The 16,545-nt window shown below is 38.1% G+C and overlaps 1 protein-coding gene across 4 annotated transcripts in view; it reads left to right on the forward strand.

Annotated features, from left to right (window-relative positions):
• The first annotated feature begins 8,232 nt into the window (after nt 1–8,232).
• Nucleotides 8,233–16,545, forward strand: part of LOC124302401 (forkhead box protein D1-like) — a 36,708-nt gene continuing 28,395 nt past the window's right edge. For 2 of the 4 annotated variants that reach the window (XM_046758557.1, XM_046758558.1), the window contains exons 1-2: nt 8,233–8,771; nt 14,243–15,090. In XM_046758557.1, the coding sequence (XP_046614513.1) occupies nt 15,022–15,090 (69 nt within the window). In that variant the 5' untranslated portion in view covers nt 8,233–8,771; nt 14,243–15,021. The remainder of the gene's footprint in view (nt 8,772–14,242; nt 15,091–16,545) is intronic. The other 2 variants (XM_046758559.1, XM_046758560.1) reach the window with 1 other exon arrangement.

Raw genomic sequence — 16,545 nt, forward strand, 5'->3', positions numbered from 1 at the left:
ACAACGTTTTTTATATAATGCATTATAATGTACGCGGATTATACATTATATTTTTCTTGTACAACGTACGCGTTTTATACTCTTCTTAATCCCGTCTCCGTTAGACTCCCGAGTCGGAACATGCCGCAGTTAAAACCGAAAACTTAATACGGCACGACCGCCTTAGCTAAAAACGCTCGTAAATTAAGGCGCCGCTGTTTAGGTCGCCACGTTTATGAAACCCACACCCACATCGAGCATTCGAGCAGCTAACAATGCTCTTGCTCTTGGTTCTCCTCGAATGACCGACCATCGAACGATATTGCCTTACACGTCGACTTTCAAACCCATGCGGTAGCTCTTGGTCTTGGATTTACAAAAAAGTGTATCCCGTAGGGTATCAAATCCATTACACCAGAAGACGAACAATTTAAACATGAAATTTCGAAAGGAATTAGTATCACGCGGTTTCGTTGACCTTTTAACCGGTAACCAAGAATTATAATTTAATGATTTCATTCCAATCAATACACTGGCGTTCGCGTGGAAATAATGCGCGTAAAACTGTAAGTCGAAACAAAATCAAGCAAGCATTTAAAAAAATTGCGGAAGGATGGATGGAACAAAGTGTACGGGTCAAAATATATTTGTACACGTATACCGCTAAATGATTTATCAAGTTGGGATACATATAGTATGTTATGAAACTTGCGGTTGTCTGTTTGAACTACATGCCAAGCTAATGCATTGCAATAATAACACTTTAGGGCAGTTTTTAAACAGGGTATTAAACACTGGCGAATTTTTTGTCAGCGTTTATTTATCGTGTTTCGTTTCATGCTTATTATAGGTTACCGGTATAAGTGGTTCAGTCTGGAGGAATAAATAACGCTGGGAAATGTAATTTTTCTGAATAACATGAGTAAGAAGGTGTGAAAAGCCGATCAAATCCATCAATTTCGCAAAATTCACCGTAAAACAATCAAGTAAAAGGTAGCGTCGATCACTTGCTGAATTCTTTTCAATCCCGTATTACACGCTATAATAAAAAATGAAAATAATGATCTCAGGAAAAGGGTTGCAGAACGGATAAGAAATGGGCAAGAAAGATGAGAGGTTCGGATTGAAGCTGCCGTATGGGTAAAACACAATGGCTTGGTGCGTGCATGAACCGAGAGTGCAGAAGCGTATAAACAATAAAGTTAAATATAAGGTGGAGAGAAACAATCGAACAATCGAGTGGCCATGTTGGAAAACACGCTCATTGTGCGAGACTAACAATGCCCCTCGTTCTTGCCAACATTGCCGAGGGTAACTGCAGCTTTTTTGTCAACAATCTGCGAGCTCTCAAGTTATCCGACCGTGTTGAAAAATATCCGGCTTGGCCGCTGACTTGCTGCCTATCGCCATATTCTACCACTGCGCATAATATTTACGTATCAAATGACGAATCGAAATTTCCCTACTACGTGTACGTTAGGGTGATCCTTACTTAGGGTGTTGACGATTTTTTTTCAGACCACCCCCCAAATCAACTATAAGTAATTCAAAAACCATTTTCCTAATTCTTTCAGATTTTTATATCAATTCTAACCCGTGCCTGTAAATGGAGGGATATCGCCATTTAAAATACACCTGTTTCAGATACATTCTCAGCATGTAATTTATCGTAAGAGTGACGATGTTCGAATCAATCTGTAATTGCGAAGATTTAGTGAGTATTAGTGCTGCTATCTGAGAAAAAATTCACATCATCGTACCAACCAATCTCGACGAATTGCACACCCTAGAAGTTTGACTTTTTGTTTTTATTTATAAAAAATACAATTTTCTATATTACCTGGTATGATGATGTGAATTTTTTCTCAGATAGTAGCACTAATGCTCATTAGAACCTCACATTCATGGATTTTTTCTAACATTATTACTCTTACAGTAAAATATATACTAAGAACGTGTCCGAAACACGTGTATTTTAAATTTCGGAAATCCTTTCTCTTACAGGCATGGGTTACAGTTGATATAAAAATCTGAAAAAAATTGTGAATTGTTTTCGAATTATTTATAGTTGATTTGGTGCGGTGATCCGGAATAAATTCGTCAACATTTTAAATGAGGACCACCCTAATGTACGTACATACATGTATGTACCAATTACGTTTACTATAAACTATAAATGACAAATTATGTTGTTTAAAAAAATCGTAGTCAAACGATAGTTATTTGATGCCCCCCTCAAATAAGATTAGAGATTCATCATCTGAAGGTTGGTAACTAATTTGTACTGTACATCAAAAAAAAATTTCAAACAGTTCCGCATACATTTAGAGAAAATAAAATAGAAAGTCTACGAAAAACTACCACCGTAGTCGAACGGAATAGGTTCGTTCTATTAAGCAGACGAAAGTAGGACGATCTGCGAATATCTAAGTTTGGAATTCGAAATGTTGAAAAGTACAACTTTTCGTAAACTTCAGGTATTCTGATAAAGGAGTATGAATTTTCACGTATAATTTCGACGATCGACAATTTTAGAATTCAATTTAGATCGGTAAGATTACGAACATGTACGAGAAAGTACGAAATATTATTTTTGAACCACCGCTAGATGTCGCATCTCTCTCACAAGGAAAAGTTATTGCAGACAATTTAACTTCCTGGCAAAACTCGGTTCCGTGTCCGGAGAATAATCTTCTCATTTGCCGATCGTGAGAACCTATGATCTAAACGGATTTGGGGAATCTGACATTTACTCGTGAACTCACCTTATCTCAACAGCCGAGCCTTAGGAAAAAACTTACGTTCGCGTTAACAATGTTCATGTTACCAACTGTACCAGGAACCCTGGTGAAAATACTTCCGTGAAGTTCAAACAAGCCTTTGCAAAAGTTGCGAAAAAATTTCTCCAAAATTATTCAAGGTTATTTCAAATAAATCTGCAATATATTTCAGTTATGCCAGGGTTGAGAATCCATGAGAGTTTACTACAATGACGTACGTTGTCAGGAGGAATCTGACTCTAGTAGGTATAGTAAACACGGTGTGGGATGTCGGTGTCTTATGTCAACCATCTGTAAGTTCGTTTCGTAGTTTGATCGTCCGGCTACTTACAATCCGCGAAACCGAATCAACAACCTCGAGTTCCGCGACAAGGTGCCGGATAACATATTTTGAAAACATTTCCAAGAATATTTGGTATAAGATATCGATTGTACAGGTTCCTTCTCTACCTTCTCTTGACGCTTGCCGATCTGCACTCTTGTTACTTTTTTTTTTTTTACGTCAAGCCTGAAGAGGCAATCAGATCCTCAGCTGATCGTTGTTCTGCAGTCAACATTTTCAACCCTGCACTGCCAAACTATCGCCTTTCGAACTGACTCACACTCGTCATTATCCTAAAATACAAGTTTAGAAAGTGTATTAACAATCTCGTTATAGGAAACGGTCATTATAAAATATATATTAAATTGTTTGTCCAATAAAAATTTTAGAAAGAGAACAAACGATTGTTTACACGGCTGACGAATGATCAAGTAATCGGATAATTTAGAGGAATTTATAGATCTCGGTGCAGTGATTCGTAATTTTTCGAATCGCAGAGTATAAATGACTTCAGTACTGTCCATTTTTCTTCCTACTTCCAAGTCAGAACTCATCAAACCGACTTTCCTAGAGCAATGCACGTCAATAATAAGATGTTTCATGCGATATGTATATTTTGCGCATAAATTCTAGTAACTCTCGTTGGACAAGGTGTCTCATCAAGATGATAGAAGCATGTGTCGAAATTAAACTGATCCGAAACATTTGTGCTGCAATAAAGTTTTGCAAAATATCGAAGTTAGGGACCTACCTGATCGGCAAGTTTCTTTGTTAGTATTTTAGCGACTGTACAATATTCGCAAACAAGAACCTTCAACTCGTAAAATAAATTTTCGAAATCCTGTTCCGACGAATTTGGATCTGATGGAACTCGTAAAACACAATCAGAACACCATAGGATTTACTGTAAAAAAAATTCTCTATCTTCTGTCAGCATAATGTATCTTCAGAATGCGTTACATACATACACATGTATACATATGTATGTAAACTTGAGACTATAATTCGCTATGATTTATCCCAAACGAATACGTTGACAATGACACAAAAATCAACTTCAAACATTTCAAAGACTGATTTTTTTAGACTTTTACCTCAACTCTTAAGATAGTCCGCTTTGTGATCGAAGTTTACTATGAAAAAAATATTTTTTTTTCTCAGTATCTATTTTATTGTACGAGCAATAACGTTGAAAAAAAATTTTTAACTGTTGTGTGTTAGTGATAATTAGTGATGCTATCTCAAAAAAAATTCACATCATCGTATCAGGCAATCTCGACGAATTGCACACCCTCGAAATCCAAGTTTTCTTGTGATCCCGAGAAAGTCCAATTCGTCTAGTTTGCCTGATACGATGACGTGAATTTCATTCCAACATTATAACTCTCGCAACAAAATATATACTGAACAAAAAAAAAAAAGTTATTCTTTAATTATTTCCGTAAAAAACTTCGATCGCAAAGCTCTACGATCTTACGGTTGAGGTAAAAATGTGACGAAAATTTGACAATTGTTTTTTAATTATTCAAAGTAACCGGAAATAAAAATTTCTCTCGAAGTAAGCAAGGAGCACCATAAAGCTACGCGTATCGAGCATCTTTACAGCGATCGAACCGCGTCGTTCCATATCCGATGAACCCAAGCGAATTGGATCGGGAAAAGTTGGACGCCGGGCGTCGCGGGGGCGGGCAGGCAGGCGTCGCTTCGAATCCGTCGTCGAGGGCATCGGAGGTGCGTCCAATCCTGGGAACCGAGGCGAGTTTGCCGCCGCCCCATCATGGCGTCCGTTTCCGTTCCCCACTTTCTCCATCCGAACCGGTTCTCGATATAGTAATTCCCACAACCCCCGTAGCTCGAATCTCTAATTTCACAATCAGTTGTATCCGAGTCGCTGCAAATCCGCTCGTTTCATCCGAAAATTTTTTCACCCCTGTTGCAGGGAAGACCCGATTTATACGTATGGAATGGTTCCTGTAAAGCCTGCGTGCGGATATTGATAGGAAAGAACGAATTCCGTCGAAATGAAACGCGATTATCGCATCTACTTTGCGCGGTTCAATTTCGTCGGCTTATCGTTTGCGTCATTCGTAGTTATTACTAATCGTTTTAGGCACAACACGCGGAACTTCGTTGTGCAATTTATTCCATCGGCGCGATGGGCATGTAATAATGTGATTGCAGGAGTAGGTACACGATGCAAAAGACCGAAAGCGAATCGTTCTTGACCTGAATAATTTTCTGCAAAATTCTGGGTACCGCGCCGCGTAGGTATATTTACCAATGAAAACACTCGTTGCACAATAAGCGCAACTTCAATTCGCCGGAATTTTATGCGCCAACTGCATCCGTAAGCAATATTACTATATATATATGTATAATATACAATATATAACCTGCTTGCGGCTTGTACGTGTGTGCTTGTATCGATTGCCGCTTAATTACATCATATAAGTATATAATATAGGGTATTACATGCACACGGTTAAAAATTATTGTGTATTTACCGTACAAAAGACTTTGCACTGAGAGAAATTTTCAGTTCCGGTTACCGCTCGGTCCTTAACTATTTTCATTTTTTACCACAATCGAAAAATATAGTTCTAGGTTGAAAATGAAAATTAGTTTTCTAGTATCCGTTGCTATTCTTTTTCATTACGATCACCGTTGCTATATTTTCTTGCAACTGTTGCGAAAATTTATGTTGATAATCATTGCGATGAATATTTTTGATTTTACTAAAATTTATGAGAAAAATACCAGAAAAAGTAACTTCAATTTACCAAAATTCTGTGCAGGTAAATTTATTGTATTTCCGAATTGAATGAACGGTAAATTTACGGTGAATTCACTGTTCCGTGTCCGAACAATATACCCACTTAAAATACTGCCATGTGTACAAAATTTAACGGTGTATGTAAAACGGACACGTGGATCCCTCGGTGTTAAATAATATATACAACGATTTCTGCATAAATGCAGGCGTTGACTTTTATCTATATATATATATATATATATATGTGTATATACCTCTGCAATAAATTACTACCATACATATACAACAATTTACTGTATTACCTAATTATATCGGTGACCGCATTTTGCTCGAGCTAATTGATCCACTGATCCAGATTTCGTTCATTTTCCCACTTTCATTCAACGCTTGCGTAATTCAAAGTTGAAAAGTAGTAAATTTAAAGTTATACGACGCGCAATTTTGAACTGCGAATTTCTTAAAATTCTTTTGCGAAGCTGAAAACAGCGGTTATCTTTTCAAGTTAATTTCCTACATTATTTTAGCACTTGACTTAAATATTTTTAAGACGAAGTAACCTTCGTATAATAATCCGAATGCTCGTACGTATGCAATATACATATGTATGCAGGAAAAGTTCCTTACCGATTCGCACGAAATTTGTACTGTTTGTATATTAACCTGTTTAAACATACATATTACCCTCTGCACTTCCGATTGCAAAATGGCCCGACCACCTGAATTTAAAAAAGCTTAACACTTTCCGAAAGTCTTGCAACAGCGGCGAATTATTCAAACTTTTGCCTAATACGTACATTAAATTTCTGATATTTGTACACATCGACGTGATTGTTATCCTTCTTATGGGGCTCCGTACCAATTAATAAAACCAATTAATTCGTTATCACAGCTTCTTCGAGGAAAATGTAAACGTTCACGTTGTACGCGAAAAAATTACTTTGCAACGAATTTTCGACGAATTTTTAGGGAAATTTAGACATCTTGTACAATATTGTACGAATTTTCACGAATTGTTGCGATGATCAACAATTTTAGAATTCACTTTAGATCGGTAAGATTAGGAACATGTACGAGAAAGTACGAAATACTATTTTTGAACCGCCGCTAGATGTCGCATCTCTCTCACAAGGAAAACTTGTTGCAGAAAACTTAAGCTCCTGGCAAAACTGGGATCCAAGTCCGGATAATGATCTTCTCATTTTCTGATTCAGAGTTTCCATGATCTAGACGGATTTAGAGGATCTGACATTTATTTTTGAACTCACCTTATCTTAGTAGGTGAGTTTTGAGAAAACTTACGTTCATGTTATTCTATTAAACCAAGGACTCCAGTGAGAATAATTCCATGAAATTCTACAACAGCTTTTACGGATCTTTACTGATTCGGATCTCTATATTTCGTAACAATTCGTAGCTTTATCGTAGATTATAATCTTAAACATAACCTTAAGTATTATAATCTACGAAAAAGCACGAATTGTTACCAAATAAATGTTCAAAAACTATGAATCTGCCGAAATCCTTCACTTTAGGCATAGAAATTTCCTGAAAAATTCTTAGAAATATTCATAGAAATTCATGGAATTAATTTCAGCAGGGTTCCTAGCAAAGCTCGGTTCTACATCCGAACGTTGTTTATTCAATCTCATTCATTACAATCTACGAAAAACTACGACAAACGTCGAAAATCTTGAGTTTAAAAACTATGAATCCTTCCAAAATCTGCGCTTTTGCGTAAAAACTTCCTGAAAAATTCATATAAATATTCATCGAAATTGCCAGAATTATTTTCAGCAGGTTTCCCAGGAAAATTCGGTTCTACGTCCGAACCGTATCTGTTAAATCTCAAATATTACGATCTACGAAAAACTACGACAAACATCGAAAATCACAAGTTTAAAACTTATGAATCCTTCCAAAATCTGCGCTTTTGCATAAAAATTTTCTGAAAAATTCATATAAATATTCATCGAAATTGCCAGAATTATTTTCAGCAGGTTTCCCAGGAAAATTCGTTTCTACGTCCGAACCGTATCTGTTAAATCTCAAATATTACGATCTGCGAAAAACTACGACAAACATCGAAAATCACAAGTTTAAAACTTATGAATCCTTCCAAAATCTGCGCTTTTGCACAGAAGTTTCCCAAAAAAATCCTAGAAATATTCGCGGAAATTGATAGAATTACTTTCACCAAGAGAACGAGACGTCGAAGCAAGCACGCGTCGCTTCGCCTCTCCCGATTCCGACTTCTCCTCGGTGGGGACGAGATGTCGAAGAACTAAGCTCCGCCCCGAAGCATCCTCTCCTCCGCCACGTAAAATCCCCCACGCTGTTCCGCCGGTTCTCGATGCTTGCGGCTACCGCGACCTCGACTCGCAATCTTCGCCGAGTTAGAATTGACGCCGGTTGTTTGCGTCCCGTTCCGACCTTTTTCCACTCTCGAGGAAGCCGCGCTTTTCGAATTCGCGCGCCGCCGTCGCTGCGGCGAACACTTCCGGCGCTCACCTGAAATTTTCCTAAACGATAATCAAATTCGAAAACACGTCGCGATAAATCAGGAAAAATTACACGCGATAATCGATTACACAATTCTGCGCACAGTGTATTACAGGCAAAGTTTTTACGTACTCGGTTAATATTGTGCTCGTTGTTGGTGCGCAGCGGTTCGCATTATTATTATTTTATTATCATCGTCATCATTATCATTATTATTATTATACCTTGGCAGTAATTCGTGTCGAAGGGAAAAGTTTTGGGAACAGGGATTTTTTGAAGTGAATATTTAGTGCTTCGCGGGACGAGAATTGTCCTCTAGCTTCTGTTCTCCGTCCAAATATTAACAACGGCTGAAAAAAGGATCGAGGATTTTCTGGCTGTGCCAGCTGCCATGACTCGCCGGATATCTTATATCCAGGTAATTCTTGATCGATAACTATAACTTTTCTCGCCCTTTGTACTTACCGATCGAGAACCACGCGCGGCTAAAGATCGAGACGTGTGATCTGACTTCTCGTCGCGCGACGGCCGCGAATCGTCGGATCGATCGTTTGTCATAATCGTCGTGGCTCGTGCAACAAACGAATTGAACGGATTAATCAAACGCGTTTAATGATATACCAAGTACGTTCACGAATGTTGAAAAAGTCGAATTTTTTTCTTCAACGATCAGTGTTAGATCTGTAATGAAAATTCCGCTAAGCGACGGTCGATCAGCGTCGAACCGCTAAACGGAATTCGGGTTAAGTACCGTGTAATTTTGTTATTTTTTATACTTTGCAATTTAACGGCATTATTTTGTTCGGCTTGACGGTATTTTTCATTATACAGATTACAGTATTTATATACATCGTTCTTCGGCCGAGTGCAGTGGTGATGAAATTGTGAAAATTGTCCGAGCCGTTTTTTTTTTTTGAACCGCAATTCTCTGGCCGCCGATACTCTTCGAGTGCGTGAAAACAGGGGCTTCGTATTCGCGAAGAGTAAGACGTTACAGTAGAACCTCGATTATCCGAACCTCGATCATACGAACGATGACTTTGTTTATCCGAACATTGGCGCGAAAGATGCATTGTTGCTCGCTGCCAACGCCGTGAGCAACAATGTTTATTTGCGAGAATCACGGGCATGCAAAAACGCGTTACAGCCATTCGTCAACAAAAAATTGACGATTTTAAAAAAAAAAAATATATATATATAAATAAAAAAAGGCATTCGACCTTTTGCAGGTGTTTAAAATACACACATATGTATATATATACCTATATTTCAACGTTAATATGTGTGTCAAATTTTAATATACATGTATGTAATGTACTGTTCTTATGCGAAAAGGTGTTGTTTCTGATCTCGTCCCAAAAAACCCACGTTTCGATTATCCGAACTAGTCTCGGTCCCAATCGGTTCGAATAATGGAGGTTCTACTGTATTGCAATATTAAATTGTTCAGGTGACCCTTTGCATCTCGGCACTGTATGCAACCCGACACCAGACTCGGTATGCATGTACCCATTATAGGTATACATTGGTTCGCATTGCTTTGTTCGAGATTCTGCAGAGCTCGGCGAAGTTCACCGTCGTATATAACACGGGTCTGCAGAAAAATAATTTTTTTTTCAGCTGCGCGGGATGGTTTTTGGTGAATATTGCGTTTTCGAGTGCGCTGAAGCCAAAAATGACTTCCATTTCCATTCCATTTAATTATAAAGAACTAAACGATATTACTTATAAGATTAAACGAACAATTTCTTCATGAAATGTGCTTAACATTCCGTGCTCATTCTGTTTGCTTATGAGAACTTTTCCTCTTATCTTTGATACTTCTCCGAAGACGGTTCCGCTTTCCATTTTCTGTTTCCCCGTTTGTATTTATTCTCGACTTTATTATCAACTTTGGCTTTACGCTAGTTGAAATTTAACGATTTCAGTTTCTTTCACATCGCGTAAATCATCAAATGCATTGCATGTGCAGCGTATCTTGGATTTGATTTTTGCGGCAGTGCAGCCGTCGCACCGGTTGGATTTCACGATTCATTCGTCACAGCCAAAGCGAGAAGAATTAAACAGGTCTGACACCAAAATCTGCATAGGTTTTTTATACCTGAAACATGAATACGCTGAAAACGAGAAGAATACACGAAAAATTTCATCACGTTAGGTTTTTACTTGAACTCGTGTTTGTAGTTTCATTCAGAGTGAAACTGTCGTTTAACTCGAAATCTGGTATCATATTATTGATTCTGAAAATCCTATGCAACGGCAATTTGTGTGACTCGAGAATAAATCCAAACAGGAAAACAGAAAATGGAAAGCGGAAGCTGTTCGGTGAAGAATCAAAGAGAAGAAGACAAGGTTTCATAAGCAAAAAGCATAAACACGGAATGTTAAGTACGTTCCATGAAAAAATTGTTTGTTTAATTTGAAAAAATATATTGTTTAGTTCATCGTAATAAAATGGTGGTTTTTTCCTTAATGTTATGTTTTATTCATGCGAACACCTTGTATTTTGCAAGAATACTGTACGTGATGGAGTGAAATGGAAGTAATTTGTGGATACATCGCACTCGAAAACTTAATATTTACGAAAAACATCCCATACCGCTCAAATAAAATACTTTTTTGCAGATCTGTATTATTACTGCCGATTTGTATCGTAGGAGTGATCGGTATTAAAAATCCTCCCCCCTATCAGATAAGTTTATATTTAATATAATAATAATAAGGTTGGACTCTCTCGGTAAGACGTAATATAGTAATAAACTCTGAAAAACATTCCTATCTGTATAATCCGAAAACTTTTATAACCGGCGTCTAATTTTTGTTCACTTTTTTTCCGCTTTCGCCCCCGTCGTTTGTAGAAGTTTATTAGACGTGCGGGGTCGCGTTAGTTTTGGCATCCCTGCCATGCCTCGACCTATCCTCGTAAATTTTATAACGCGTCTAGGTCTGCATACGACACGTGATTTCGGAAGCATTTAGGCTTTGAATGAGACCGAGTATCGGAGTTACATACACGAATATCCATTATGTGTATCCACTGACGGTATGACATCTATAGTTACATGACGAGTAATTATTGTTTGTAAGCAAAACTTTTCGTTGTATTCCCGAGAGGGAAAATTTTTCGAACCGCGTATATACAGTATTTAGATCGATTTTATTAAATTTTATCAACTTAAATCTCAGCCTTGGGTATCTGGTTTTATTTTTTAAAATTTTTTCAATTCCCGCAAATTGCTTAACAGCCATATATTTCATCAATATTCATACATAATTTTAGTACGCATGATTATATACGAAAGATTTTTAGCCCGGTAGTAGAGTGCATAATGCAGATGTACGTAGATCTATTTCAAACTCTAGATCTACATAGATCTCATGCGTTAGATCCGCGTAGATATGATTTTTTTTTTCCCTGGGATCAAGCTATGTGCTTAATGATCGTAGAAGTGGGGTCCGTGCTTCTGAGTCATGTAATTTCATGGACAAGTCGGTTAGGTTGGCAACGCAGATTCAGCCCGCAGCGCCACAAGCGATCAACCGCGAAACAGGCTCAATATTTCTAAACCTAACCTAACACATAACCGTCGAATTTTGTATTTTTAGGTTAGATTCGACGGTCAGGGGTTACGTTACGTTTATTGAGATCGAGTTAGTTTCGCGCTCGGCCGACTGTGGCGCTGTAGACTTATCTGTGTTGCCAACGTAACTGTCTGGTGTAAAAAATTACATAAATCTGTGAGTCCCCTGGTGAAAATGATTTCCACGATTTTCTAGGAATCGTTAGAGGATTGGAACATTTGGTAAAAGTTTTCATGCAAAAAATTGTTTTCGTAGAAAATAGTAGGTAAATATGCGTAGTTTCTCACAAAAACTTGTAGAGTTTCATGAAAATTGTACTTTTTTCAGTAAAAAAAATTTTTCAATTCTACAATTTAAAAAACAAAATATAATACCAAATGTTACGATTTCGGTGAAAATTCTTCGTGGTATAAATTTTCACCAGGGTATATGACTCACAAGATTTCCAACAACCATAGCCGGCGGTTAAAAAGTCTGCGTTAAAATTTGTCTCGATTAATATCGAACAACGAGTTTTGGATATAATCAGGGCTAGTTGGGGGATAAATTTACGAGTCCGACGGGCCGGTGCGGGAACAGAAAGCGTCGCGACGGTGCAACAGGCCGGCGGAAGTGTCGACGTCTCCCTCGGGAGCAGCGCGGCTTCCCCTTTCTTCCCCTTCGAGCGTCTAAGTGCTCAGCTGTTGGATACTTGTCATTGGGATTGCAGCGGCGGCGCTTTTTCGACGTGCAGCGACAGAAACCCGGGAGCCCCGAGCCGTGTGTCACTGTCATTTAAAACACATTAAACCCACGTTTCGATACATACACGCGCTGTCTGAATCGCCGCCCCGTGATATCTTCAACCCCCGCCGCAACGGCTTGAAGCTCTGCAGTCCTCGGCTTCCCTTTGCCCCTCGAACTTCCAAGGAACCAGGAATCCCCGGGGAATCCCTTTCTCCCGATGCGTGCCTTAAACCTATCATAACCATACCGATGCTCATAACACTGCAACGACTGTAATTTGTTCGACACAGCGGTAAAACTGTCTTTGGAGATCGCAGTTCGAATCCGTTATCCAATTTTTATACGTATATGTATATGTATATATTTTTTTAAACGCGCTTCGATATTTCGGTAGAGTATCTCAAATAAAATATCTTACACGCCGAATATGAGCTCTTAATGTTATTATTTAGAGGTGCCTATTTTAGTATTTATCCATTATCCATTTAAATAACACGTGAAAGAAAAAATATCGGAGATTGTTTTTTTTTTCTTTTCGCAAACACCTTGACTTATAAAATATCTAATCGTAAATACAGATCCTTATAGGAAATTTCACGCTCTGTAAAAAAATACCGAAATACAATGTTCCTAACTCTAATCGATTGAGAAATATTTGAGATGATTCAATGTTTGTAGGCTGTTTTTTTTTTTTATGCACACCCTAATATATCAGGCACATACCTATATAGTATGCTTAGAAAAATTTTGGTCGTCGGAAAGGTCAAAACGATTTATTACCTCGGTCTCACGTGTAATCACTTCTGCGCATTCTAACTGCGCACATTTCAAATTTCCCGCCTTTACACATGCGTTTTTATATCGAGTTAGAGACTTGGTTTTGTTTTACGGTTTTTACTGGAGCCTGTACTATTCTTTCCAATTTTCGATATCTGTAATGCCTATTAAATGGTATCAATCTCGTGAGTTTTTCCGCCAAACTTGACGTCTAAATTATGACAGATTTCATGTTTTTTTTTCGATCTTCTAACTCGAAACAAAGTATTTGGAAAAATACGTCGCTGTACGAATGTTCGAAGAATGTTCACATAATCACATTTTTTTCAAAACCTCATTTTAGAATCGATATAACTTCGGCTACAACGAGTTTTTATATTAATTTGTAACGTATAATTATGATGTTTTTTTACAGAAGCGCAGAGCTTACCGAAGCATCGGCGCATAAATTTGAATAACACGTGTAATAAAGATAGTAAAAATATAACCGCCCCGCGGTTATCGCGGACGTTTGGAACTTTTTAAACGTCTTCTTTTCCACCCTAATATAATACACAGTGAATTGAGCTGTAAAAAAATTTTACGAGAAAGCTGTGCAGCATGACTGTATAACCGTAGCAGCAATTATAACTCGTGTTGTAAATCATGAGTCAGTTATGTTGCGCGTGAAATATGGTAATTTGATATTATACCGAAAACGCGATATCCGCGGAGAGATAAAAAAAAAAAAAAAAAATCACGACGATTAGCTTATTTTTCAATAAATCACAGGATAATTTTTTCTTTTTGTTCCCCGTGTTTCAGACTGGCGAAAGACGCGGACGCGAAGATCGAAACTGAGCTGCAGGATTGCGGACATCTTTTTAAACTTCGAGGAAACTAGAAGAGCACCGAAGGAAAACGAATTGTGCAAATGAAACGTAAACTGGCTCAGAGAATTAAATCTCTACGTTTCGCGAAGCGTATGCGAAGATTCCATTTCCGGAGGCTGCAGCTAATCATCCGGTCCAAATCTCTGCCCAAGGATCATCGACAGGTCTTCATACATTCCCGAATTCATCACGTGCTCCGTACGAGACGTGAAAACGGCGCAAGTCTGTTAAAACAGAGCAACGAGCCGGAGTTGTGCGATCATTTTTATTCCACATGATCTGAATAATGGTGCGAATGTATTGCAATTGATAATTGTTAAACAATCAGTCAGTAGAAGAAGAATTTTGCTGCCTCCGAGTTGTCGACTGGATTAAAAATCGTGGGAATTATCGGTCTGCATTTTATTTCTTTAATCCTACGTCGTCAGGGTGAAAAGTTTCAAGTGTTTAACGCCGAAGATGAAAATTGAAATTTCGAGTGTATCATTTTTGTACGAATAAACACGCCGCTAGAAAGTGTGAAGAAGAACTTTGGTGCGCGTGTGGAAAAGTTACTTGCATAAGGGTGGAAATACTAAGGAGAGGAGGAGGAGGAGACGGAGGAAATAGAAAGGCATATCTGCAAGGGTGCGAGAGGAATCGTTTGCAGTGGAGGGCCTGGCTGCTTACTGGGGCGACGTTGTTCATCAGCACCGCGTCAATGCAATATTTATGAACTACGGACTGCATTCGGTCGCCGACAGGACGAGGATGGTGTCCCACCTGATTCCGGTTGCCGGGGTGAGTTTGCACGCGACATTTTCTCATTTCACCTCATTTCTTTGGGGCGGGGATGAAATTACGAATTTGAAAAGCTTCGAGAGCGCTAAATTCTTGATATTTCAGTCGCGAAACTTGAAGTAAAGGCATCAAACATCAATGTTTCGAAAGGACGAAATGTTTCGCCAAGTCAAAGTTCCGAAAGTGCGGAAAATGGAAAATTTAAAAATTTGAAAGATCGAAATTAGGAATGATTCAATATTTTCAGTCCCGTGAATTTCTGTCTGGGTGAAATTGCACCACTTTGATCTTTCTTTGTTTTGGGATTTCGATATTTTTACGTTCGGAATCCTGGTTATTCTGATTTCCGATTTTTCTCATTTCTCACACCCACTAGTTGAGTAAACTACACCGTGTGAGTACATTTTAATTTTCTCAAATTCGGAACTTCAACCCCGCCCCATTTCTACAATCGTAGAACATTTGTCCTCCTTGTGCGTACTAAAATGATTATTTTCTGCAATGCGCCCACGATTTTCGTACCGATTTCTGAGTCGAAGCGTGCAGCTATTTAGACGTATTAGAATAACCTAAAGCCTTGACACGGATGGCGATGTTGAAGCAGCGTAAACGAGCGCTGCAGTAACGCTAGTTACTCTTCGGTAAAGATAAGAGGGAATGATAGAAAAGGGAAAAAAGGAGAATAAATATCGCGTGTATGAGAGGGGGGGTGGAGGGGAGGGGGGAGGAAACGAACCTTGAACTACTTTTCTATTACAAGTTTAATATTATTATCGCTGGTATTGTACAATATTCATTCTGAAAATTATCGTATAATAAATACCTTATTGATATACGTGTGACAATAGATTCCCAATTATTTTACAAGTCTCAACTCGATCAGGTTGTATAAAATTGTAATTTTCCAGTTCTCCGGAGTTTTCGATTGGTTTATTTACAAGTAATACAATCACGATAATATATCCATACGTGTAGCGTTTGGCGGAAAATTCGAACGCGATAAGAAATAATTCTTGAAACTTGTATCGTAGGGAAATTGATCGGTAATTATTCATAACGATCGATAATCTACAACCCGCACTTATACTTTTTAATATTCTTTTGTCGGAGTATAAGGGGGAAAAAAAAAATCTAAATTACTCGGAGTAAATAATGCGATAATCCTGGTACTACGCAATTAATTACATCCAATTATAGGGAAAATGGTGTGTTGCGGAGTTTTTTTCTTATTTCTGCATCTATGAGATATACAGTAAAATTATACTCCATAAGGATAAAAATTGAGCGGTGAGAAACGAAACTATTATATCTTTATACATAATATAACGAACGTGTCCGCGTACGGATGAGATGCGGCGTGCCAAAATAACGATAATAGCGATAAGTTACATCGATTTATACGAACGCGGTACACACTGATATACATGTTAAAACGGCGTTGTATAAATTTACGTA

The sequence above is a fragment of the Neodiprion virginianus genome, chromosome 4, assembly GCF_021901495.1.
Source record: "Neodiprion virginianus isolate iyNeoVirg1 chromosome 4, iyNeoVirg1.1, whole genome shotgun sequence".
NCBI lineage: Eukaryota > Metazoa > Arthropoda > Insecta > Hymenoptera > Diprionidae > Neodiprion > Neodiprion virginianus.